Below are 26,575 nucleotides of genomic sequence, written 5' to 3'. Positions count from 1 at the left end.
ATTATACCCTGATTCCTAGAATATGCATAGCGACATTAAAAATTAAAAAAAAAGTTTACCTCAGGGGATGCAAATCCTAAATATTCCCAATCCCATGTTCCACCAGCAAAGCTATAAATTAAATCAGATACATCATGTAATTTATTAGCAGAATAAAGTATGAACAATGGCTCCCCCAGTCTACAATTGTAAATCATCTTTGAGGTGAACTCCTCATCTGTTTAACAACATACATTTATAAACATATTTCAGAAGACTGGATAATTAAATTATTTAAAATTCTGGATATTGAAAATTATTCTCAGCAATTATTTAAATAGTGTTTGGTGAGTGCCAAGTATGTAAGTGGCTATTTTGAAGTACAGGACGTGAAATGAGGTCACAAGTACTCAGCTAGCTATTAACACATCACAAAACTGTGTGTGAATATACTATAAAAATTCATATCTAGTACACTGACTAAACTGGGCAAGAATCATTACACCTAAATTATGCTTCACTGTCACAATGGCTTGGAGGGTAGAACAACTGAGTGGGTGAGTATATGTTATAATTATACTTATTAACTATTATTGTAATTCACAACTTCACATATCTTAATGTAATTTAAAAAAAACAGAAAAAACTAAAAGAGAATGATTTTTAGGTTTACATCCTTTCACTAGAAGAAAAGAGAAATGTGGGGATAAAATAGTATACACACACCAAACCTACCAGTAACTTTTAACAATTAAAATGTAATCTAAACAAAACACTGAGCAGCAAAAATATTGCTTCTCTGAATCAGTTCGATCAATCACATTACTCTATTAAGATCTTTATACTATCAACAAGCTGTCTTCAGTTTAACACCTTTCACTTGTCAGCTGACCAGACAGCAATAGAAGTGTATACAGCAATTTGAGTTGGCATCCACAAGGTGCCATAAGAATGAAATGAAAACGCCAATCTAATCAAAAATATAGGAACTGTGAATGAGACTATTTGGCTTTCTAGCTAAAAGAGGAAATCAATGACCTCCCCATACATCTAGTCAGCCTCTGCAGCTTCCTAAACTCCAGGGGAGGATTCCTACCAAAGCATGGGCTCTATCTCCCGTGCTGATATTGCAACTGCACCTGTGTGGAAACCGTTGGCAAAAAAAAAAAAAAAAACCCCACAACACACCAAACTGGTGAAAATCCTGCCTGGTTTTGGGTTTCATTACAAATTTAAAAGTCAGCCAAGATTCCTCATTTTCAGTTCCAAAATGAAAATGAGAGACACTTGGCAATTTAATGTATCAGAGGGGTAGCCGTGTTAGTCTGAATCTGTAAAAAGCAACAGAGAGTCCTGTGGCACCTTTAAGACTAACAGAAGTATTGGGAGCATAAGCTTTTGTGGGTAAGAACCTCACTTCTTCAGATGCATCTGAAGAAGTGAGGTTCTTACCCACGAAAGCTTATGCTCCCAATACTTCTGTTAGTCTTAAAGGTGCCACAGGACTCTCTGTTGCTTTTGGCAATTTAATGGCGTTTCACATTCTGAAGTTTAAAGTGAAAGGATGTAATTTCACATATGGAGATATACCCATCTCATAGAACTAGAAGGGACTCTGAAAGGTCATCAAGTCCAGTCCCCTACCTTTACTAGCAGGACCAAGTACTGATTTTGCCCCAGATCCCTAGGTATCCCCCTCAAGGATTGAACTCACAACCCTGGGTTCAGCAGACCAATGCTCAAACCACTGAGCTATTCCTCCCCCCAATTTAACTAGGCAAAGTGCATCAATGGGCATTGTCTGCCTACATCAAAATCCTCACTTGCTCGTGGCAACTACGTGCGGACCCACCCGAGGATTGCCGCTGGGACCCGTGCCCGAGTCACACGAACGGCAGCAGCTCCCCCCGTGAATCAAATGAAGAAAGTGTTTGTTGAGCCAGTGACCTACAACTACAAAATTGTCAGCTCTGTTTTGCTTTGATGTGTATGTCAAAGCAAGCACTAGTTTGAGGGGTGGGTTCACAGAGCTTGGTAGCTGTAACCTGAACTTTTTTGGTTTCACTCTTTTTATACCTAAATTACCTGCGTCTTGGAGCTTCTGGAGAGTCTGCAGGGGCAACTCCACGGGCCACAGAGGCCAAAAACTCTTGCCTCTTCTGCTGCACAAGACATGCTGCACGGATTATTTTGTGACGAGGAGTACGAAGATAAGGCCTATTTACTTTCTGAGCAAGGTCTTCCGTGACCATTTCTAAGTCTGTCTGCAACAGAAAATAAACAAAGTATACCATGTAATGTTATAACAAAATAAAACCGTTAAATGAACAACTGGCATAACTGCACTGTAAACATGCTATACAATAACTCCTCGCTTAACCCTGTAGTTATGTTCCTGAAAAATGCTACTTTAAGCGAAACAATGTTAAGTGAATCCAAGGGGGGAGGGGGTTTAGGTTCCAGGAAAAAAATTTCGCCAGACAAAAAAGACAACACACACACGTGCGCGCGCACACACACACAGTATAAGTTTTAAACAAACCATTTAATACTGTACACAGCAATAATGACTGTGAAGCTTGGTTGAGGTGGTGAAGTCAGAGGGTGGAAGAGGGTGGGATATTTCCCAAGGAATGCCTTACTGCTAAACGATGAACTAGCACTCGGCTGAGCCCTCAAGGGTTAACCCATTGTTGTTAATGTAGCCTCACACTTTACAAAGCAGCACGAATTGAGAAAGGAGAGACAGCATGGCAGAGAGAGACAGAGACACACATGGTGTGTGTGAGAGAGAAACAGAGACACGTGCATTACCCCTTTAAGTACACTAACCTTACTCTAAGTACATTGCCTTTTTAAGTAGATCAGCTAGTTGAGACAGCAGCTGCTGCCAGCAAGCTCCCTCCATCTTGAGCCCTGTCCCCTGTCGTGTCCCCCGCTCTGTTCAGTGGAGATGGGGTAAAGGAGCAGGGGACAGAGGAGGGAGGCAACCTGACATTAGCATCCCTGCACAGCAAGCAGGAGGCTCCCGGGAGCAGCTCCAAGGCAGAGGGCAGGAGCAGCACACGGCAGTGGGGGGAGGGACAGTTGAACTGCCAGCAATGGATAGCCTGCTGGGTGGCTGCCGCACATTGAACTTATGGGAGCAGGGAGCTGATGGTCCACCCTGGTTCCAAGCCCCCACCAGCTGGCTCCAACGGGCTGCTTTTTCTGCAAGCAGTGGACAAACCAGGTGGCTGCCAAACAACGTTATAAGGGAGCATTTTGCAACTTTAAATGAGCATGTTCTCTATTTGATCAGCGACGGAACAACAAAACAACGTTAACTGGGATGACGTTAAGTGAGGAGTTCCTGTACTGAATAATTCAATTTCTCTAGAGATACCATCCTGACAGGATTCTCACTCCTGGGTGTTAGCTCCTTAACAAGAAACTGATTGAACTCCCTCAGCCCTCAAAGAATTTTTACCATTGAGGGCAGAGGTGTGCTAAGACAATGCCTATCATGCTGATCAATACTGTCTCGTTGTTTCCTTGTACTCCCAATCTGTCTTTATCCATCCCGTCTTATTCTTAAATTGTAAGTTCTTTGGGGCAGGTTCTGTGTTTGTACAGTGTCTAGCATAATGGGTCCTGATCCTTAACTAGGGCTCTTAGGTGCTATGGAAATACATATATATAAATGAAGTTGTGAGGTATAGCGAGTCAAGCCCTCTAGTGCCATTGCATGCCATCCCCAGCTGGGTGTAATAAATACTGCCCTCTAATTTCAGTCAGTTCCTCCTTGATGGCCATCAACAAAGGGGCTGTCTGTTGAGAAAAGCATCATTCTGACATAACTTTCATTCACCACATAATTCCCAAACTCTGTGGGGAAGTATCTTCTTTAATATTTATGCCTTGATTCTTTTTCCTTTGGGGCATATTTTTGGTCATGGTTAATCATTTTGTATTGGTTTACCATCCTAGGGAGCTTCACTTCCTGTGCAAACGAAGGGATTGACTAGATCATTTAGAGGGCATTATTTACACCTGGCAGAGAAAGGAGATTTGATGGTCAATACAGGGCTTAGGCTTGCACTATACCCAAAGCCAGTGCCCTTAGGAATCAAAATTATTTTAGAATTGAGGGAGATCTGCTGGTCTCAGCCTAATCCAGGAATGAGAAGCCTGTTCATATATCTTCAGAAAAACAGAATTACAAGTGTATTTTTTTTCCATTAAGAATCTGTTTGTCTTTAAAGCTGAAATAAAATATATTGCATTATAGACTAAACAATTCTGCCAAAAGTATTCTTCACTCCCTTCCCCCTAATTTGGTTGTAGCCTTAAAACCTTTAAAGACAGAATTCAAAATCATATAGACCCAACAATGAGTTTAATGCTACAGCAAAATAAACAGTTCATTATACACAGTTCTTGCCACGTCTTTGTCATTTTGAACTAAGTTTAAGAATTTTATATAGTCAGAAAACATGCAATATGGATAACTAGTATTACAAGAAAAATTAGTTCTGTCACAAAAAGCAAAACATACTTATTTTACCTGCATAAGTTCAAATATTTCTTTCTTTGTGCTTTTAGGTTCCAAAAAGAATCCATATGGATAAGAACACTTGAGAATGCGGCGAGTTTTTAAGAGCTCTTGTACTGCATCTTCAATGAAAGTGGTATCAGGACAGCCTCCTTCAGCTGTACAGTAACACAAGCATTGTAAAAACATTTTTCTGCTGACCTTAATAGTTTTATTATGAGAGTTTCCCCCAAAAGAAGTACAAGTTTGTGTTAATGTAAGATCAGAAATATTTTCCAAATAAATTCCAGTCCATACTGTAAATGGATAGGTGTGGTTATGGTAAAAAAAAGTAACTATGTATCACTAACTTCTCTCTGACTCAAGTGATTTATTCCTTGTGTGTATTTAGAGTCTCATATGCTTATTCTACTTCCTAATAGAAGCTTTTACTACTTTTTATTCACACTAACATTTCAGAATGAGAAATTACACCATGTAATAGGCCCTAATGGGCCCTATCCATAAAAGGCCTATCCAGAAGGACAGATAAGATTGCTCACTTGGGTCAGCTGGGTAAAACTACCTGCAGTGACGACCTGACCAGGTCTGAATTTCCACTCTTGCAGGTGGTAACATAGCAGGTCATCTTCATACAGTTTCAATACAAACTTACACCCATGATCCTGCAAAGAGCTCCTCGTGTGCAACCCCTGCATACATGGAGAGCTCACTGGAGGATCAAGACTTTATTTCTTTCTTATGGGTACACTTCTCTACAAAGTAAGAAAAACTGATTCAGAACAGATCACATGTAACAAGTTGTGTACTGTGCTGTGCACTGGTTGAATCAAATCATCTTTCCTCACCTTAAAGGTGACTGCATTTCAGAAGCAAGTGATTCTTCCTATATAGCATACATGCTGTAGTTCCTAATGAACCTTTCATTACTCTTGGTAACTTTCACTCTATGCATCCGAAGAAGTGAGGTTTTTACTCACAAAAGCTTATGCCCAAATAAATCTGTTAGTCTTTAAGGTGCCACCAGACTCCTTGTTGTTTTTGTACATACAGACTAACACGGCTACCTCCTGATACTTGACACTAATGAACCTTGGGATCCTTCAGAGTGTAAGTCACTACATAAATGTAAGATACCATTAAGAGTCTGAAATTCATACTTCACTGTTTCCTCAAGCAATTTTCATTAACGTTATTTAAAATATGTGGGAGAAAGGACAAAACAAATACATGGAATCAGGTGTGGGGGGCTGTTACACATAAATACTGAAAGAGAATTGTTATCTCCTTAACAACAAAGGACTCAAACTCAAGTTAACATCAGATGAACTGAGGACTGACAAAGGCTGAAAGTTCAAAGACTGAAATGTACAGAAGTAGCAGTCTGAAATATCTCATTTCTTGTAGGCATCAATATAAGTAAAGAAAAATCTGAAGAACAAAATTGTTCTTTTAGTGTAAAGAGATATTTGACTTCAGACCACCGTTATATAAATCAGTAAATACCAACAAACACTACTTACTTCCACTGAGAGCTCTACTCAACTGCTCCATCTTTTCTTTGGCAGTTTTTAGAAGGCGCTGTTCTAACTAAAAAAAGGGACATAAATAAAATTCAACAAATTCATCTAATTATTGGACTAATAAAGTGGGGAAAAAATTTATTAGAAACTGTTTGGATCATACCTGATAGCTGAGCTCATGGTTCTTAAACCTCGTGTAATAATGCATAAACCTATCAAGCTCTTGAAATCGTCTATGTTTCTTTTCAGCCTAGAAAATAAGAAATCAAACATGAGTCATCCATTTACACTTATATTATTTTAACAATCATCAGCAAATACAAAATATAGTCAGCTGTTTCAGACTATTAAACATCTATACACAAATACCATGGTAATGGGTACTGTTTAAGACGTACTCCTGGAGGAATTCTGTGCCAAAAAAATTAAAAATTCTGCGCACAATATTTTAAAATTCTGCCAATTTCATTTGTCAGAATAATACTACAAAATCACGCCAGTTTCAGTTATTTTGGTAATTTATTTCAAAATACTAGTCAGCAAGCTTGTCTGTAACAATACAGACATACAAACAAAAAATTCTTCCAGGAGTACAGAGGTAAAGAAACCCCTATGACAACCCAGTTCCTGTTTCACCCACTCCTCCCTTCCCCTCCAAACCCAGCCATGGGGCCAGACCCCAGCCAATACACCTGAAGCCCCTTCCTCCCTAGCCCAGCTGCAGGGGCCCACAGCTCAGACACCTGCCCTCCCAAGAGCCCAGCTGCAGGGGCCCCCCCATCCCAGATACCCACACATCCTTTCCCGCCAAAGCTCAGCTGCAGAGGCCCCCTAGCCTAGACACCCGTCCCCCTCCACCACCAGAGCACAGCCGCAGAGCCCCCTCCCAGCCTCCTCCATCCCCAAAGCCCAGCTACAGGGTCCCCCCAGCCCAGACACCCTCCCCCTCGAGTCCAGCCTTGCCACCCCAGCCCAAACCCCCCTCCTTCCCAGTGCCCAGGGATCCAGAGGGAAAAACAGCCTGATGCTCGGTCCCAGGCTTGAGTGGAGTTTCCTGCATGTCGCGGTCTCCTTCCCTCAGAGTGTGTAGGGAACTGCAGCTGCCGGGAATGCTCCAACTCCCGCTCCCCCCAGCAGTGTCTTCTATGTGCAAACTGGGCTCTGCTGGGTCCAGTGGCCCCTAGTGGTGGCCAGCAGCACTGCAGCCCATTTCGGGGGGGGGGAGAGGGGAGAGGAGGAAATTCTGCACACACATTAATTTTTGCAAAATTCTGCATTATGCAGTGGTGCAGAATTTGCCTAGGAGTAGTCTAAGACACAGAAAGGTAATGTTTTGAAATCAGAAGTCTGACAGATACAGCCATCAGAACTGAGGAATTGAGATTTTGTGCCTATAGAGCAACCTTTAAACAGAGGACCTCAAAGTACATTGCTAACATCAATTAAGCCAAATGACACTTCTCTGAGGCACAGCGGGTAATTACAGGACTACTACACTGGTTGCAGAGAATGGTAACCACGGTAGAGAGAGATGAAATGACTTTCCCCACACCACACAGTGGGTTAGTAGCAGAACAGAGAACCCAGTTGTCTTTGTTCCCAGTATAAACACAAGCCTGACAGTATTTTCTTCCTATTACCTCAATATGATATTTAGAGTTATAATTCACTTTTGTTCCACTGAGGACCTTGGATGGGGAAAAATTAAACTCTAATAAATTTTTCTCAGGGACACCAATTCAGAATCTTAGGCAAGACAGAAAATTACAGCCTAAGTATTTTATTGGAGCCAATACAGTTTAATCTCCTACCTCCACTGTCATTTCCTTGGACTGTTCCTCTACATGCTGAATTATTTCATAGCGAGTGCACCTGTAATAGCCTCCAGTAGAAGAGCTGTGCTTCTTCCATTCTTCTAGGCAAATCCAGCAAAAGTCATATTTGCACTTCAGAAGAAGAAAACAAAACTAATATCTGCGTCCAATCATGTTACAGATTTCCAGTACTGCATCACTATTCCACCACAACCAACTGAAGCGACAGAATTCACAGGAATAGTACATTCCCCCATATGTTTATATGTCAAAAGAAAATGCCCAAGGACTCTCCTAGCAGATGTATTCTATGGTGCCATATAAAGGTACAGTTTGATTCTCAGACATAGGGCAGGAGTGCTTTGCATGCTATAAATTAAGTCTGGGGTGGGTGCACAGAACGAGATGTTGAGTAGAGCTGGATGGGACTATATCAACATAATGTTTCTGTTGAAAAATATCAGTTTGTTAAAAACAAACTCTTTGTGGGGCAGTCTCAGTTTCAATTATTATTATTCTTTTTAACTCAAAGGTTTTGGAAAAAGTTTTGAAATTGTCAAAGATAATAAGCTAATCATAGAAAAGGCTGCAGAATGGAGGGAGAGGTTTGGCTAAAGGCTCCTTGCTCTGCATCCCGATCAGTAGCTCCCTGCTGCCACAGCAGCTTTGTGGGAGGGGCTGGGTAGCTGTCTCATGGTCAACACTCAGGGCTGTGAGCATAGGCTCCAGCAGCTGGAGAAGGGGAGCTTCCCTGGCCCTTTGATATTCTACTTTAACCTACACTTCTGCCACATGTGGGTGTGTGAAGCAAGGAACCATCATTCTTGGGGCTGCTACCTGTCCCAAGGGCGATTTTGCAGCTGAGGTGCTGCTGTTTCTTGGGAGCTTTCCTGCTTGAGGAGGGAGGCCATAGAAAAATGTACCCTAGCCTTAGCACTTGAGAGGTGCCTGAGTCTCTGCAGAGCAGGCACAAATCTCCATCCAGGGGAGGTACAGGAGACACAACGTCTGGCCTTCTTAGCTTTCTCCACCGGGCTGAACTCCACATGGGTGAGGCAGGGCATGAAGAGTTCCAGTGACTCTGAAGAGAAAGGGAGTCCCCCTGTGCTGATAAAGGTAGACCAAGACAGCTTAGTGACTTTAAGCCTGTTCTTCCTCCTCCCCTTCAAATTTGCTCTGCAGCAGGGAGGAGATGGTCTGCCTGCCTGAAGCTAAAAAGAGACAGATGAAAAACTGGTGGTTCCTCAGAGGTGGAGCCACACATTCCATGCCTCTAATTGACAGGTCTGGTCTGTCTCCAGGGCTGCATAGAGCAGAGACTCAGTGTCATTGATCTGTGAATCTCATTATGAATAAGAAAGATGAGTGATCTTAACTAAGGCCCAGATGCTCAGAAGTATTTAGGTGCTTAACTCCCATTGAAATCATGGAAGTCAGTCTAAGTCCTATGAAACTAAAGAAGGTATTTAAGTTGGTCACTTAAAAGAAGCCATTCAAACAGTGGTCAAGACATGCAAATTAATAATATTAACAATCTTAAATTCAAATTAAATCCCACAACTTCTCTCTATTTATCAATATTTGCTTATGTCTCCTTTCCAGGAATACAGAGTCTAAACAATCTGGGGTTTAACACAAAAAGCTATTAATACTTAAATTATAATAGAATTTCAATACTGCATTAAAATTAGTACAAGAACAAGTTAAATCTAATCCCTTGGCAGTGCTTTGGCAAACTCCATCTCACCAGTGATGCTGAATTCTCAGTGTTGTGATGATGTTGTAGAAGCAGTGGTGGTTGGAAGGTTGCTTCCTCTTGATGCTGTGTTGTGGTTTTATTGTTCTTAGCTGTTTTGTTGCTTTTTGTTTGCTTGTAGAGATGAAATGAAGTGACTAAACTAAGATGAGTGCTGAGAGCTAGCGTGTAACTGGGCAAGTGTGTATAACAGTACATAAGGATAAAGGTATAAGTATAAGAGAGTGTTTCAGTTCAGAGAAATTTATACACTTCTTTTTCCATGGCCTCACTGAAAGTGGAAGACAGACCTCTTTCAGGGGTACAGATGGATTTAAGTATCAGCTGCTGTCACCTTCCATTGGCTCAACATCTTTACTGGATTGTGCTGGTACCATCTTCAGCTGGTGAATATTCAATCTGCTATTGCATATGCAGCAGAGTTGTTATTCTTCAGCTTTATGGGTATATTGATTTTTGATATTTAAAGTTTTAACTCTCTCTTTTAATCAATTTATTTTCTGAGTTATCCCTTTAGATCCATCAGTGTTTAATAGGAGCAGAAATTATGTTTCAAATGAGTCCAAATACTCCTATTTCCTGTATAAAAGCTCTTGAAATAGTCAGGTCTTAAAATAGTCTTCAGCCTTTCAGGTCTTAAAATAGCCTTTTTAAATATAAAAGATTCTTAAAGAGAGTATTTAAATGTAAATGGTCAAAGAAAGTATTGTCTTTTCTTTGTACCATCCTTGGAAAGATTCTTCTTGTTTTTCTGAGCTTGATAAGGAGCTGCTTACGCATTGCCATAACTAACTGTTTTCCCAATTAATATAAATACTTTCTATACTCAAATGGCTTCTTACATTAGTAACCAGTTATAGCATTAAATGGCTTAGCTACATTTGTACATAAAATATCTTACTTTTCATACAGTGGTATCAGGCAGTTATTATATGAAGGCCCGCATTTAGATATACAATATTTGCAAATATACATGTCAAAATAAGCTTATAGCATGTTAAGCATTTGAGGGACAACAAAGGTTTTCACCTTTGAGTAGAAACATGAGTTAGAAGTAACCAGTATCTTCCATAAAACATTTCCCAACCATAAATGAGTCGTCTTGGTTGCTTGCCTTTTGAGCAAATGGTTCCTAGATTTACAACCTATTTGTTGTACATTCACAATATGCAATTAAAGACACTTATCAAGTACTCTATACAAGGTCAAAATCCCAATTACTAAAATGTATATACATCTTTCAAAGGATAACGTAAAAAGAAAATAGTACAGAATGTTAAAACAAAATAGAAGCTATAAAGCTGCATACAAGCGTCTGTGTGAACACAAATGAAGGTAATAAATATGGTTTAACAAGCAAGGTGGTGTCATCCTCTTTGACATTTTGTTCTCACTGTTTGACAGAATGCAGACATTTCCTAGGAATTTCCTTAATTAGCTTGAGCATTTCATTATAAAATTAACCAAAAAACATAAGCATGTGAGCTATCATATTCTCCAAGCATCTTGTGTATGAAAATAACAGTGTCCTAAAATTCAGTAACAGTGAAGCCAATTACACAATAACCTAAAATTATAATTGTTTTATTATTAACCTTTTTTGCATCAATACTGAGGTCTCTCCCCTATTATGTCCTTTACAAATCTTATGCTTCCCCACCTATTTGATATTAAGAAGAATGCTAGAAGACCTGGAGGGATACAGCAAGAATAATTCTGAACTGATTTAGAGTAGATAAGGAATAAATGACAGCCAACAAAGAGACATTCTGGTGAAAAGCCAATGACTTCTCAAAATCATGGTCCAAAACATTTAGGACCTATTTCTGCACTTTGGGCTGTGTGGATATCTAATGGAGTGTGGCAGCTGCAGGGAGCCAGTTGTGACTTTCCAATACTCAACTGGTAGGATCTGGCAGAAATTAGAGCAGCAGGGAGACTACTCTAACTTCCGCCAAAGGTCTAAAGTCCATAAGAGAACTTACACAAGAGGATGAACAAGTATAAGGGAGCTCCATTCCACCATGCGGCCCAGCCCTGGAATAACCCTTCCCCCTCCTCTTATATAAGGGAGAGGGGAGGCTAGCACAGGAAGTAACAGAGTTGCCTCTATCAGCTTTCTCCTGATGGAGAGTTCCCCTACATAAGGGGAATTCAACACCAGTTATCTCTGGCCATTTTAAAGCCACTTTGTGCTGCTTACAAGGTGCAAAGCGTTCTTAGCAGACTGGAGAATCTGGCCCCTAGTTAGCACCTCAAATGCTGGTAGAACTGAAGTAGTGACACTAACTTATGTTTAATGGTGAAAGCCAATCAAGCCTATAGTATGCAGCAACAGAGGGTCCTGTGGCACCTTTAAGACTAACAGAAGTATTGGGAGCATAAGGTTTCGTGACTTACATCTGAAGAAGTGAGGTTCTTACCCACGAAAGCTTATGCTCCCAATACTTCTGTTAGTCTTAAAGGTGCCACAGGATCCTCTGTTGCTTTTTACAGATTCAGACTAACACGGCTACCCCTCTGATACCTATAGTATGCAACTCTTGAAATCTTGTTGAGTTGAGCTTATTGAATGAGTTGAGCTCATCTGAAGAAAGAAAAAGATAAATGGTAAACCTAGAATGAACCAGTGAGGGCAAGGCGGGATCTGTGTCTGCTGGCAGCACAAACAACAAAATCCCTAAATATAGCAGAGGAAAAGTGAGGAGGAGTATGTGATGGGCGCAGAAAGAAAAAGCCATTTGCATGATATGGAGAGACAGACAGACTCCTGGAAAAAGAGAAAAAGAGAACTGTTTTCTAACCTAAGGTATATTTTGATAGAAGCCAACCTACCTAAACAAATAAGTGTTTGAAACCTTAGTAGTGATAGATACCCCCTTCTTAATCTGAAAACCTGACATCATTAAATGGACATATTAGCTGTTGTTGCTACTTTCACATAAGCTATTGTGACAGGGTCAGGCCAGATGGCTATAGAAGAGTAGTGGAAGGTAAATACATTAACTCCAGATTAAGCAGGTCCCTTTTCCCTGAGTAAAATAACAGGGACTATTCCAGAACAATCAGGAACTTGTTAGAACCAATTAAGGCAAGAAGGCTAATTAGGACACCTGGAGCCAATTAGGAAGCTACTAAAACCAATTAAGGCAGGTAGGCTAATCAGGGTACCTGGTTAAAAAAAGAAAGACCTCCCTTCAGTTAGGGAGAGGCACGTAAGGAGCTAGGAGCTAGAGGACGTGCTACTGTAGGACTGTGGAATACAAATGCCATCAGACATCAGGAAGAAGGTCCTGCATTGAGGACAAAGAAGGTGCTGGCGGGAGGTCATGGGGAAAGTGGCCCAGGGAGTTGTAGTTGTCACGTAGCTGTTACAGGAGACATTGAGACAGCTGCGATCTAGTAGAGGGAGGGCCCAGGTTCCCCCCATTCCCTATCTGACACATGAAGAGTTGACCTGGACTGTGAGTCATATCCGAGGGGAAGGTCTCTGGCCTGTCCCTGACCCACTAGGTGGGACAACAGAGACTGCGGGGATTGTTCTCCTCCCTTTCCACCATACTGGCCAGTGATGAGGTTAGCTGAGTGAACGGCAGGTTTGAACCAGTGGCAAATGTGGCCAAACTGCAGGCTGCCGTGAACATCTGAGGCAAGCAAATCCGCCAGAAAGCGCAAGACCCACCAAGGTAGAGGAGAAACTTTGTCACACTATCCATTGACTAAAAAGCAAGTACTCTTTCTGCTTTTAGTTCATTTGAAAAAAGAGTTGTCTGAGATGTATTATAATGTTACATAAAGAGGTTTTGACATAGAAAATATTGCTATGCAAAACCTATTTAATTTTGTGAGGTATTGAAAACTTGCATCTACTTTTCTGTCTATTGTTACTCCTAAAGTCTTTCTTGGAATTACTGCTCTCCTGGTTTCTCACTCCCATTGAATATCTATGTTTACATTTTTCCACCTTATTTTGACCTTTGTATTATTTCTGACCTTATTTTGATATTTTCAGCTCACCTTATTTCTCTTTGTATTATTTCTCTATCTTCATTAGTGTTCACAATGCCCAAAAATTTAGTATCTTCTGTGAATTAAATATGCTATTAACTTTCTCTTCTAGGTCATTAATGAAGAGTGGACCACACAAAGATCTGTATAGTTTTCCTCTAAGCCTTTCCTCCTATTTTATTCTTCGTTTACTGCTTGTCATTTCTCTTTGTTTATTGTCCTTCAACCCATGTAACCAGTGTTCACTGCCAAGCCAAAATGGATCTTGTAAGTAAGATTTAATGAAATTGTATATCAAATATTCTGCTTACATCTTAATACATTAGAGCTTCTTTCCATCTGCCAATGTTGCAATTTGGTTTAGAAGTTCCACTAGATCCCATGCCTGTGATTTCAGAGGCTTTGTATGTTTACATTTACAAAGTAGACATGTATATACAACTTGAGTTACACTTTCCACCATAAACAATATAAACTTCTTTATACCTTTGCACACTGCATGTGGTTGCAGCCCTCATTCTTCTGAATTGGAGATTTGCAGTTGGCGCATGGTTTGGAGTTAGTTAATAACCATAGGCAGTTGGCAGCATCTTCATAAGCCTCACTAACTCCCACAACTTTGAGGAAAAAAAAGTGGGAAAAAAAAAATAGAAAAGTTAAGATTATGTGCATATCAATTTTTGTAAAATGTAGGTGAAGAAGTTTCCCTAATTCTTGACTGTGCACATTAATTTCCTCATAGAATCATAGAATATCAGAGTTGGAAGGGACCTCAAGAGGTCATCTAGTCCAACCCCCTGCTCAAAGCAGGACCAATTCCCAGCTAAATCATCCCAGCCAGGGCTTTGTCAAGCCGGGCCTTAAAAACCTCCAAGGAAGGAGACTCCACCACCTCCCTAGGTAACGCATTCCAGTGTTTCACCACCCTCCTAGTGAAATAGTTTTTCCTGATATCCAACCTGGACCTCCCCCACTGCAACTTGAGACCATTGCTCCTTGTTCTGTCATCTGCCACCACTGAGAACAGCCGAGCTCCATCCTCTTTGGAACCCCCCTTCAGGTAGTTGAAGGCTGCTATCAAATCCCCCCTCATTCTTCTCTTCTGGAGACTAAACAATCCCAGTTCTCTCAGCCTCTCCTCATAAGTCATGTGCTCCAGACCCCTAATCATTTTTGTTGCCCTCCGCTGGACTCTTTCCAATTTTTCCACATCCTTCTTGTAGTGTGGGGCCCAAAACTGGACACAGTATTCCAGATGAGGCCTCACCAATGTCGAATAAAGGGGAACGATCACGTTCCTTGATCTGCTGGCAATGCCCCTACTTATACAGCCCAAAATGCCGTTAGCCTTCTTGGCAACAAGAGCACACTGTTGACTCATATCCAGCTTCTCGTCCACTGTGACCCCTAGGTCCTTTTCTGCAGAACTGCTACCTAGCCATTCGGTCCCTAGTCTGTAGCAGTGCATGGGATTCTTCCGTCCTAAGTGCAGGACTCTGCACTTGTCCTTGTTGAACCTCATCAGGTTTTTTTCTGCCCAATCCTCTAATTTGTCTAGGTCCCTCTGTATCCGATCCCTACCCTCTAGTGTATCTACCACGCCTCCTAGTTTAGTGTCATCTGCAAACTTGCTGAGAGTGCAGTCCACACCATCCTCCAGATCATTAATAAAGATATTAAACAAAACCGGCCCCAGGACCGACCCTTGGGGCACTCCACTTGAAACCGGCTGCCAACTAGACATGGAGCCATTGATCACTACCCGTTGAGCCCGACGATCTAGCCAGCTTTCTATCCACCTTACAGTCCATTCATCCAGCCCATACTTCTTTAACTTGGTGGCAAGAATACTGTGGGAGACCGTATCAAAAGCTTTGCTAAAGTCAAGAAATAACACATCCACTGCTTTCCCCTCATCCACAGAGCCAGTTATCTCATCATAGAAGGCAATTAGGTTAGTCAGGCACGACTTCCCCTTCGTGAATCCATGCTGACTGTTCCTGATCACTTTCCTCTCCTCTAAATGTTTCATAATTGATTCCTTGAGGACCTGCTCCATGATTTTTCCAGGGACTGAGGTGAGGCTGACTGGCCTCAGCATGTGTTACAAAGTAATGTAAGGAAAAAATTAAGATGCTTTGACAAATACGACATAAGTCAAAGGTCACATCCACACCTCAATCAGCTAGGGAATGCATCTGTATATTTTATTATGCTTTACATTATAATTTATTAAATATACTATAAGATGTTAACACAGACCAAGACCCATGCTAGGAATTTAAAAAAAATCATTGTTGATACTTAAGTTTTATACTAGTTTCTATGGATCACTCCAAATAAGTGTGTGTCCTGTGTTATTTTACACTAATTAATAAATGATGGTAATATTATTTGGTAATATTATTTATATCACCTACGAGCCCTGGTCATGGATCAGGACCCCACTGTACTAGGCATTGTACAAACACAGAACAAAAGACAGTCCCCTGCCCCCAAAAGTTTACAATCTAAATAGACTTATTCATCCTCCCCTCCTCCCCTTTTTTTTTTAAACACAAGTATCAGCTGCTTCTATTTCTCTAAGATTTATGGAAATGACTTCTGGACATAGCATTAAGAGACAAACCATGTGCAATAGGTAATGCAGACGCTCCCTGACTTACGCAAGCATTCCGTTCTGGAACGCCTTGCGTAAGTCGGGGACATATACCCCGACAATTACACACACAACCCCCTCACCGCCCCAAACCCAACCCACTTACGGAACTTTTTCTGTAAGTGTGGGTTTGTGTAACTCGGGTTTGTGTAACACTGGGAGCATCCGTATTTTAGAAAATAAATACTCAGCGCTTTGGGACTCTTCTGGAGATTACAAGATTTCCTACCAAGTTCTAAAATACAATTTTGGGAGGTGGGGGGAGGAAGATTTTAATTTGTGTTTTGGCCTCATCCACACTGCCTGACTGAACTGTGTGAAAGCAGTTTTAGCCTACAGCAGTTTTAAAGCATAATATATGGAGATATACCTTCTCATAGAACTGGAAGAGACCCTGCCTTCACTAGCAGGACCAAGTACTGATTTTTTGCCCCAGATCCCTAAGTGGCCCCCTCAAGGATTGAACTCACAACCCCAGGTTTAGCAGGCCAATGCTCAAACCACCTGACTATCCCTCCCCTTCCCCCTTAAAACAACTACAGGAAACACAATACAAATGTAAATTGGGTTAGTGGGAGATATTTATTAAATTGGACTTTCCATTGTAACGTAAAAAGAATCAGGAAATATCTCATAATAGCATGAAGAGGGAATCTGAAATTTTCAAAGATACCAAGCAAATTCTATTTTAAAATGCTTAGTTAATTTAACAATGGTTTTATAATAATAATTAGCATTTACATACCAGATTATATGTTCTAAATGCTGTAGACACACGAAGGGCCTAATTCTGATCTAATTTAACATTGGTGTAAAATAGGAGAGGCAACAGAGTTACATCAATAAGCCAGCATGAAATCAGAATAAAGTTGTAAGCAATTAATCTAATTACACTGATAAAATAACCAATATTTTTAACATTACGAAGATAAAGATTACTGACCTGTAACCAGAGTTCTTCAAGTGGCCTCTGCACATTCACATTCTTAGAATGTACTCATGGCGTAGCTAGAAATGGAACCTTCTAGCAGTACCGCACATTGGAATGCTTCTTTCTTGGAGTTATAATCCCAACTCAGGCATTGGAGGAGGTGCACAGATGCACAACTCATTTATAGCTTTGCTCTCCGAATGTACAGAGCCACGAGGGGAAGAGAAAGGGGGAAGAAGGTGCAAGAGAACTCCAACAGGCACTGCTACCAGAAACTTCCTCTGGTCCTGATGGTACCAGGGGCACATCCCAGAGTAGGAATGTGCAGAGGGCCACTTGAAGAGCTTACCTTTACAACAATTATGAAAGTCTTGAATTTCCAATTAATTCCAGTTGTAAGATGCATTTCCCATATCCAAACCGAAAGAATCAAACTGTCAAGGGGGCAGCTCTGTGTGTATGTGCATGCGCGCATGTGCCTATATTATATATATAAATAAAATCTTGTGACTTTAAAAAAAAACAAAAACAAAAAAAACAGCTCTGCCATTGAAACAACTCAGAATATTTGGCATGGAAATAGTCTTAGCTGAGAAGAAGTGCTTTTGAATCTTCTGGCTAAAATCTATCGATCAATCTATCTAGATCAGAGGTGGGCAAACTACAGCCCGCGGGCCACATCCGGCCCACGGGACCCCTCCTGCCTGGCCCCTGAGTCCTCAGCCCCTCCCCTGCAGCCTGAGCTCACTGTGCCACTGGCGCAACGCTCTGGGCGGCCAGCTCCTGGGGCAGCGCAGCTGCAGAGCTGTGCTGTGCGGTGGCGTGGCTGGCTCCAGCTGGGCGGCACAGCTACTTGTCCTGGTGTCTGGCCAGCTCGGCTCTAGCGCCGCCAGCCACTGGTGCTTCAGGCAGCGCGGTAAGAGGGCAGGGGAGTTCGGGGTGGTGGTTGGGGGTGGGGATAGGGGTCGGGGCGGTCAGAGGGCGGGGAACATGGGGGCAGGAGTTCCAGGAGGGCAGTCAGGAAGGAGGGGGGGGTTGGATGGGGCATTGGGGGGCAATCAGGGAGAAGGGGTGGTTGGACGGGGCAGAGGTCCCGGGGGGGCAGTCAGGAATGAAAGGAGGGGTTTGATGGGGCAGCGGGGAGCAGTCATGGGCGGGGGGTCCTGGAGCGGCGGGGTGGGGTGGATGGGGCAGGAGTCCTGGGGGAGAGGGGGCTGTCCGGGAACAGGGGGTTGGATGGGGGCAGGAGTCTTGGGGGGAATGTCAGGGGGCGAGAAGCAGATGGGGTCGGATAGGGGGCGTTGGCTGGGCCACGTCTGGCTGTTTGGGGAGGCACAGCCTCCCCTAACCGGCCCTCCATAAAATTTTGGAAACCCGATGTGACCCTCAAGCCAAAAAGTTTGCCCGCCCCAATCTAGATATAGATATGAAAAGTCTATTTTCCCCTATTGTGCTTTTACTCAAAATTGGCTGAAACTCCAACTTACCAAAATAATTCACCTTCTGCCACAGATCAACTAAGGAAGACGTGCTAGCAAGGAAGCCACTGGATCAGGTGAAAGGTCACTGCATTTATGTTGAACTGTTTTTTATGTGGGAGTTTGCTCAAGATATTTAGTGGAAACAATAAATAGTTCCCAGAAGAAAAGGCCTGAACAGACTCTGGGTGTGGCATTTAGTCCTTCTTGGCCTGGGGAGACAGGTTAGCTATTTACATGGACACTGCTACTCCTCTTGTAAAACCAGTTTCTGACGTTATGGTAAATTTATTGAATTAGGATTTTTAAAAACATATATGTTTTAGGTAATTTTTTCCCCTATGATGTTACCCAAAACAAATCTTTAATCTGTAAGGTTTGATTTAAGACATGAGCAAGGAAATTCAGAGTTAAAGAAAGGGGGAAAAACAGAATTATAGTTTTCAGCACCATTTTTTTATTAGACAATTTCTAATAAACCTCCCCTCTTTCACACTGATTTCTTAACTACCATATAGTTCTTATTTAATGTTGTTAAAAATCCCACAAAAACTACTCTTACGTTCTTCTGGTTTCATTTCAGATATCTTCTGCAGCCAGTTCTTCCATGTTTGGCAGTCACAAGGTTCATGTGCTTCACCAAGACATTCCCTGAAAAATTAAGTCATAAATACAGTAGGTAATTGTTTAAATTCTACTTTGGTTCAAATTTAAAAATAATCAAGGCAAACTCTAATTAAGACAGGAAGATAAAGAAACCTACTTAATTATTCTCACTTTAAAACATTCTTACATTTGCTCACAACCCAAGGTGGAGCTTCATGAAAATTAATGGGAGAATTTAAGTGAGGCAGCAAAGAAAAATGCTTTTTAATTATGATGGAGAATATCTGAAAAGCAGCTGGTATGTGCTATGTTTTATGGGCTGACCAGTAATTAATCTACGCCCATATATGATGGTCATACAGCTTTTGTACAATGGGTGAAGTTGACCTCAGTGCAGATGGACTATGAAAGGCCTTTTTTATTCATATTAAAGTAGTATTTCAAAGGCCCCAATCAGCACTGAGGCCTCACTATGTTAGATCCTGTACAAACATATAGTAAGACAAAGTCCCTGCTCCAAAAACTTTTCTGGCTAAGTATAAGCTCCTAGTTTAAGTGGAGTTTATGTGGTGCATAGGGCCTTGAGTAGGCTCTCTACAGCTGGGATGAATTTCACCCAGAATTACTTGTTCGTCTCCACTGATGATCATTAATCCTTAATAACAAGGTCAGTGCTTAAGTAAATCCCCATTGCTTTCACACTCCTCTAATGCTGAGTAAATGTGGATTTCTATCCTTCCCAGAGTCCCTAAAGGGAAAGGAGATAATATTGGTTGAAATTATATGGACACACAAGGAGTTAAGTGGGTCCCCCAAGTTTTTCCAGATTTACTACTGCTGGTTTTCAGGATGGCAGTCAGTATACAGCAGCAGATACATGGCTTCCAGATGGTGCTTGGGTGTAGATGTGTCAACACAGATTCCAGAATTGTCACGACTTGCTCTTTTACTGGAAATGCAGCAAAACAGCTCGAGACATCTGCCATGTGAAATACACAAATAGTTTATAAATGGCGTATATTTCCACATGGACACCTGCTTTATCAAAGAAAATGCAAATTGTTTTTTGAGGATCAAATGGTACACTACTTCCTGTAATGCAATGTCATAAGCTGAATAAATACTCATGATCTCCCTTGTCCTCATCACAACAGGGAACATGTGAGCAAGAAAAGCTTAAAGAAAACTACAAAAAAGAAAAGAGCCTTCTGAGCCACGCTCTTCTACCTGTACAATTGAAATAAGGCTAGGATCAATCTGAGCTATAGGTGGAAATCCTGGCCTTGTTGACTTCACTGGGGCTAGACTTCACCCATAATAACTGTTCGTGGATAATTTTAAATGTATGCATAGAAAACAAAATTAGCAGAAAGGGAACTAACAAGAGAATGGCCCCCTTACCTAAAGACTGATACAATTCACCCCACACAACAAACAAAATAACAAAGACATGCACACTGGCTTCTCTGTGGATTGTGAATTTTTGAACAGACTCACTTCAAATCCTAAATTTTGGAATACCTGCAGAGATTTTGAACAACTCTAAAAAGAGAATGAACCAGGAATTTAAGAAATACAAATTGTCAACACAGCCTGAATCTTGGTGTACGTTTTGAAGGGCAAACAGCCTAAAAAGGAAGAAACGGGAAAACCCAAATTACTACAGCTGCATCTCCTTGAGAGACAATGTTAGGTACTCTTCTAGAGACTGGATTCAGGGTGTGAGCATGGAAATCCTGAACCTTCTTTGTTGCAGGAACGCCTTTGCTGACCACCAATAAATCTGTTCAAGTTAAGAGACTGAAAACTGTGTTATATTTTCTAAAAATGGATAACTACTTAAGGCGCAGTATTGGTCAGCCTTGTCCCAATTTCTATGACACTACTGCCCAGATTTTTGCCTTAGCGGTATTTGTAGGATAAGCAGTGGCGCCCCTTGAGCGCCATGTTCACGTGCCACTATCTCAGGCGCTGCTGACCCTATGCTCTCTCAGTTCCTTCTTACCAGTAATTCCGACAGAGGGGCAGGAGGACGGGTAATAAAATGGACATGAGCAACACAATCTCGAATAACAGTTACGAAAGGTAGGTAACTGTTTTTTCTTCTTCGCGTGCTTGCTCATGTCAATTCCATTCGAGGTGACTCACAAGCAGTGCGAATGGAGGTGGGCTCGGAGTTTGTGGTCTTGCAGCACTGCCCTGGGCCTGCTGGGTCAGCACATAATGGGCCATAAATGTTTGGATAGAGAAGTGCCAAAGGTTCAGAGCTTCTTGGCAGAGGGCTGCTGACCTCGCTCTACCTTGTCTGTTGATGTAATACATTGTGGCAGTATTGTTCCTAAGAACCTGCACCACCTTGCCCTTCAGGTGCAGGGCCGGCTCCAGGCACCAGCCGACCAAGCACGTGCTTGGGGCGAAACCTTGGGGCAGGGCAGAGCTCAATTTTTTATTTTTGGATTCAGTGGCGCGGCGCTCGGAGGGGGGGCGTGGCACTCGGGGGGGGGGGGGGGTTCGGGCGGCGTGGGGCTCGGGGGGGGCCTGGGCTTCAGGTGGTGTGGCGTGGCGCTCAGAGGGGGGGCGTGGGCTTCGGGTGGCGCGGTGCTTGGAGGTGGGCGGGGGCTTTGGGCGGTGCTCGGGGGGCGGTGCTTCGAGTGGCGTGGCGCTCAGAGGGGGGCGGGGCTTCGGGCAGCGCTTGGAGGGGGGCGGGGCTTCGGCTGGCACGGCGCTGGGGGTGTGGGTGGTCGGGTGGCGTGGCGCGGCATGGGGGCAGGGTATGGCGGTGCGGTGCTCTTCTTTTTTGCCTGTGGCGGCAAAAAAGTTAGAGCCGGCCCTGTTCAGGTGGGGCAAGAAGGTCTGGCAGGCCAGGCGAAATGCTCGGAGTTCCCTGACATTGAATTGGAGGGCCAGATCGTCCCATAACTAGAGGCCCTGGGTGCTCAGCTCGCCCAGGGGGGGCTCCCAAGCACAGGTCCAAACCATCGGAGACCAGGGTTAGTGAATGCGATGGGGTTGCAAAGGGGACTCCCTGAAACACCAACCTGGCGTTCAACCACCAATACAGGGATGACAGGATGTGATCCAACACCCTAAACACCTGGTCTACCTCGTGTCTGTTGGGGGTGTAAACCGACGCCAGCCATACATGCAGAGACTGGAGTGGCGCCATGCATGACTGACCACACATGTACAGGTGGCCATGTGGCCCAGCAACTGCAGGGAGGTGAGAGCCATGGTAAGTGGGCAGTTCCTCACATGAGAGATCATAGAATCATAGAATATCAGGGTTGGAAGGGACCTCCCCTGCTCAAAGCAAGACCAATTCCCAACTAAATCATCCCAGCCAGGGCTTTGTCAAGTCTGACATGGCTTGAAAACGCGCCTCCGGGAGGAAGGCACTGGTTCGTGTGGAGTTGAGAACCGCCCCTATGAACTCTATGCGTTGGACCGGCTTTAACGTGGATTTTTTCTTGTTTATCAACAGGCCCGGGTCGTGGCAGGTAGAATACACCAGATTGAGGCTTCTCTGTACTTGGTTCCGAGACCTGCCTTTGAGTCAGACATCGAAATACGAGAAGACCTGGACCCTCAATGTCTGAGGTAGGTGGCCACTGGAACCTTGGAGCCAATGAGAGGCCAAAGGGGGGTGCCATAAATTGGAAACGGCGTTTGCCCACTATAAAACGGAGGAAATGCCTGTGACTTTGGAATATGGAGATGTGAAACTAGGTGTCCTTCAAGTCGAGGGTGGCCTACCAGTCTCCTGGATCCAAGGAGGGGATGATGGAGGCCAGGGAGATCATGCAAAACTTCAACTTTTTGAGAGACTTGTTGAGGCATCGCAGGTCCAGAATGGGTCCAAGGCCCCCTTTGCTTTTGGATTAGGAAGTAGCGGGAATAGAACCCCTTTCCCCATATGTCCCAAGGAACCTCTTCCACTGCCCCCATGTGCAGGAGGTTCTCAACCTCCTGAATGAGAAGGTGCTTGTGAGAAGGGTCCCTGTCATAAACATACTGCTAAGGGTAGCATAAAATCCCTCCTTAACCTGTAAAGGGTTAATCCCTCCTTAACCTGTAAAGGGTTAAGAAGCTCAAACAATCTGGTTGGCACCTGACCAAAAGGATGGCCAGCAGGAGGCGCCATGATGGTGAGTCAGTGCTCTGCTACAGAGTCATTGTGGACAGTTCTCTGAAAACATCCACTGAATGTGCAGAGGTAGTCAAAAAAGCTAACAACGTTAGGAACCATTAGGAAAGGGATAGATAATAAGACAGTAAATATCTTAATGACACTATATAAAGTCTTGATATGCCTACACTTTGAATATGGCATGCAGTTCTGGTCACCACATCTCAAAGATATATTAGAATTAGAAAAGGTACAGAGAAGGGCAACAAAAATGATTAGGGATATGGAACAGCTTGGAAAAGAGACGACTAAGGGGGAATACGATAGAGGTCTATGAAATCATGAATGGTGTGGAGAAAGTGAGTGAGGAAGTGTTATTTACCCCTTCATGTAACACAAGAACTAGGGGCCACTCACTGAAATTAATAGGCAGCAGTTTAAAACAAACGTAAGGAGTACTTCTTTACACAATGCACAGTCAACCTATTGAACTTGTCGCCAGAGGATGTTGTGAAGGCCAAAAGTATAACTGGGTTAAAAAAAAAAAAAATTGATATGTTCATGGAGGATAGGTATACCACTGGCTATTAACCAAGATGGTCATGGATGCAATCACATGCTCTGGATGTTCATAAGCCATTGGCTGCCAGATGCTGGGACTGAATGACAGCAGATGGATCACTCGATAATTGCCCTGTTCTGTTCATTCACTCTAAAGCATCTGGGAATTGGCCACTGTCAGAAGACAGGATATTGGGCTAGATGGACCATTGGACTGACCCAATATGGTTGTTTTTATGTTCTTAATAATTTATATATTCTGGGCATTGATAAGAATTTTGAACAGGGAAACTTATATTATATATTTTCATACATACATGGGTTAAATATTAGTGTGTGTAGAGTATGGGCCAAATTATCCATTCCTCCTTTTCTGCAGTAGGCATAACACCAAAAGTAAGAAGGATTCCACTTACCAAAACCTTTTTGAACTTTGGAACTCAAAAATTCCTCATCCCTGAACCTTGATAACTCTCAAATCCTAGCAAAACATATGCCAAATCTTAAACTAAGTATAAAAAACAATTCTTCCTCCATCTCCCTGGTCTACACTAATGTGTGTGTATGTTCTTAATAATTTATATATTCTGGGCATTGATAAGAATTTTGAACAGAGAAACTTGGCTGTATATTTGAGTAATTGTGTCCTAGCAAATTTCACATGAAAAGCCTCCTCCACAAAATCACTTAAGAATTAGCCTTACTGAGAGCCATACATAGTACAGTAGGTGAATCCCTCAGATTAAATAAAACCCTAGGATTCTAAAAAAGCATGACCTAGTGGTTTTCTGGAATATAATTGTGAACATGTCAACATCTATTCTGATTATACTGCAAACCTCTAAAACAGGCACAAAATTTTCTCTACCATGAAAATAGAACTGAAAAGCCTAGAGCTCCATGCAGCTGTTTTGTGTCCAGCACAGCTATTAATATCTTGAAGTAGACAATGTTATACCCTTTGCTGCCCTAAAGGATACACAGTGGAATCCTTCTTACTTTTGATGTTATGCCTACCGCAGAAAAGGAGGACTGGATAATTTGGCATACACTCTACACACTAATATTCAGCCCAGGTATGTATGAAAATATATTCATGTCAAACTATACATCAATAATTTACTGTATCAACAACCTACAGAGTTTCCTGTAGGCTTCTGCAGCATGGCAGCTGGCTGGAGATTTCTCTTGACCTTTAGATTGGCAGCAGCTGTGACAGTTTTATATAGTTATGTACAAATTTCTAATACAAACCAGCAGAAGAGATGCCCTTTTCCACAATCTACGGCAGGGGCTCTTAGCAATGGGAAGTTAAGTGTGTCTGAACCAGTTGTATTTGATCCTTGTCTTGTTAGCTTGACTGCTCTTTCACAGGCTCGTATAGGACACCATTTAATAGCAGGATTATTTTCAACAAAGGCCTGAAAAGAGGAAAAAAGGATAAGAAAATTACTTAACATTTGGGAATAGATCCTCATCACTGATATGAACTGTAACCTTTGATCACAATTTGCCTCTGAAGGAGCAAAGCCAAAGAGCATAAGAAAGTCTTGTAATTAAACCAGTATGGTATTTTAAAAATAGTTATAAATAGAGAATTATTTAATCACTAGCTCAAAAATTGTATTTCTTCCCTATAGCAATACTTAAGATTCACACTAAGACCTGAACATCTACACTCATGCAAAATGCTTAATGTGTACAAGTCTCTTCTTTTGTGAAAAGATTTAGGGTTTGGCCACACATGAAAGTTAATTCAGAAAAAGATAGGGTGTAAATTTAAAATGGATTAACTGTTCCTGATTATCTCAACATATAGACACACTTATTCTGGAATAAAAGAGAACCTTATTCCAAATGCAAGCATGTTCACCCATGGAGTTAATCAGGAATTGCTATTTTGGAATAATTTGCCATGTAGACAATACCTTACTGCAAATAATCCATTATTTTTACAGATGTATTTAATATATAAACTTTGAAATTTGACAGTGCATAACTGTACTGCTGATTAAGAAATAAAACCTATGTTCTCTATCACCAATCTCAATATAATCAACTGCAATAAACTTTTAAGAATCAGAATAAAGAACTCAGAAATTTGCCTAAATTTTTTTCTGTCAGTGTACAGTGTTTTCCCTTTTATTAATTATCTAAAATAAATTATGTGGAAGAAAAGGAACTTCTGGCTGCTCCCCTTCAAAATTGTACTGACTTGCATGTCAGTCAGAAGGTGAGGCTATGAAGGACACTGGATCAAATCTGGGTATCAGTTTCCCACTTTGATATATAACATTTTATGACCTCATGCCAAAGTGACTTGTAACATATCTAAGTAAGTCCTTGTACTAAACGTGTCTCTCCCCTCCCCACCCAGGGAATAATTTAACAAGTTATTTCAAGGATCCACACTACAGGCCAATAACCTGCATAGTTAATTAAAAGGTTACTTTTTAAAGATACATTCTGTAGCAATGGAGAAAATAAAATCAAGTATTAACCAAATCAAGATTTTTCCAACTTCTTTTCCTGTCTGGGTTATATAGGAATCTTCTGAAAGTATGGGCTAGAGCAAAACTCTAGTGATGTGAATAGCAGGT

At 42.0% G+C, this 26,575-nt stretch overlaps 1 protein-coding gene and 1 long non-coding RNA gene across 10 annotated transcripts in view; one reads left to right on the top strand and one right to left on the bottom strand.

Moving 5' to 3' along the window:
* LOC117872205 overlaps positions 1–4,689 on the top strand; it is a 49,577-nt gene extending 44,888 nt beyond the window's left edge. For 3 of the 4 annotated variants that reach the window (XR_004644425.1, XR_004644426.1, XR_004644424.1), the window contains one exon: positions 4,564–4,689. This is a non-coding gene — a long non-coding RNA (uncharacterized LOC117872205). The remainder of the gene's footprint in view (positions 1–4,563) is intronic. The other variant, XR_004644427.1, reaches the window with a different exon arrangement.
* The window catches only part of ANKIB1 (ankyrin repeat and IBR domain containing 1), a 175,244-nt gene that overhangs the window by 11,473 nt on the left and 137,196 nt on the right, over positions 1–26,575 (bottom strand). For all 6 annotated transcript variants that reach the window (XM_034760421.1, XM_034760420.1, XM_034760424.1 and 3 more), the window contains 9 exons: positions 25,230–25,396; positions 19,245–19,333; positions 14,101–14,231; positions 7,848–7,982; positions 6,200–6,286; positions 6,037–6,103; positions 4,526–4,671; positions 2,065–2,243; positions 60–111 (listed from right to left, as the gene is read on the bottom strand). In XM_034760421.1, the coding sequence (XP_034616312.1) occupies positions 60–111; positions 2,065–2,243; positions 4,526–4,671; positions 6,037–6,103; positions 6,200–6,286; positions 7,848–7,982; positions 14,101–14,231; positions 19,245–19,333; positions 25,230–25,396 (1,053 nt within the window). The remainder of the gene's footprint in view (positions 1–59; positions 112–2,064; positions 2,244–4,525; positions 4,672–6,036; positions 6,104–6,199; positions 6,287–7,847; positions 7,983–14,100; positions 14,232–19,244; positions 19,334–25,229; positions 25,397–26,575) is intronic.

Source organism: Trachemys scripta, chromosome 2, assembly GCF_013100865.1.
Source record: "Trachemys scripta elegans isolate TJP31775 chromosome 2, CAS_Tse_1.0, whole genome shotgun sequence".
Taxonomy (NCBI): Eukaryota; Metazoa; Chordata; order Testudines; family Emydidae; genus Trachemys; species Trachemys scripta.
The sequence above is the reverse complement of the archived record's forward strand: the minus strand, read 5'-3'. Positions and strand labels throughout refer to the sequence as shown.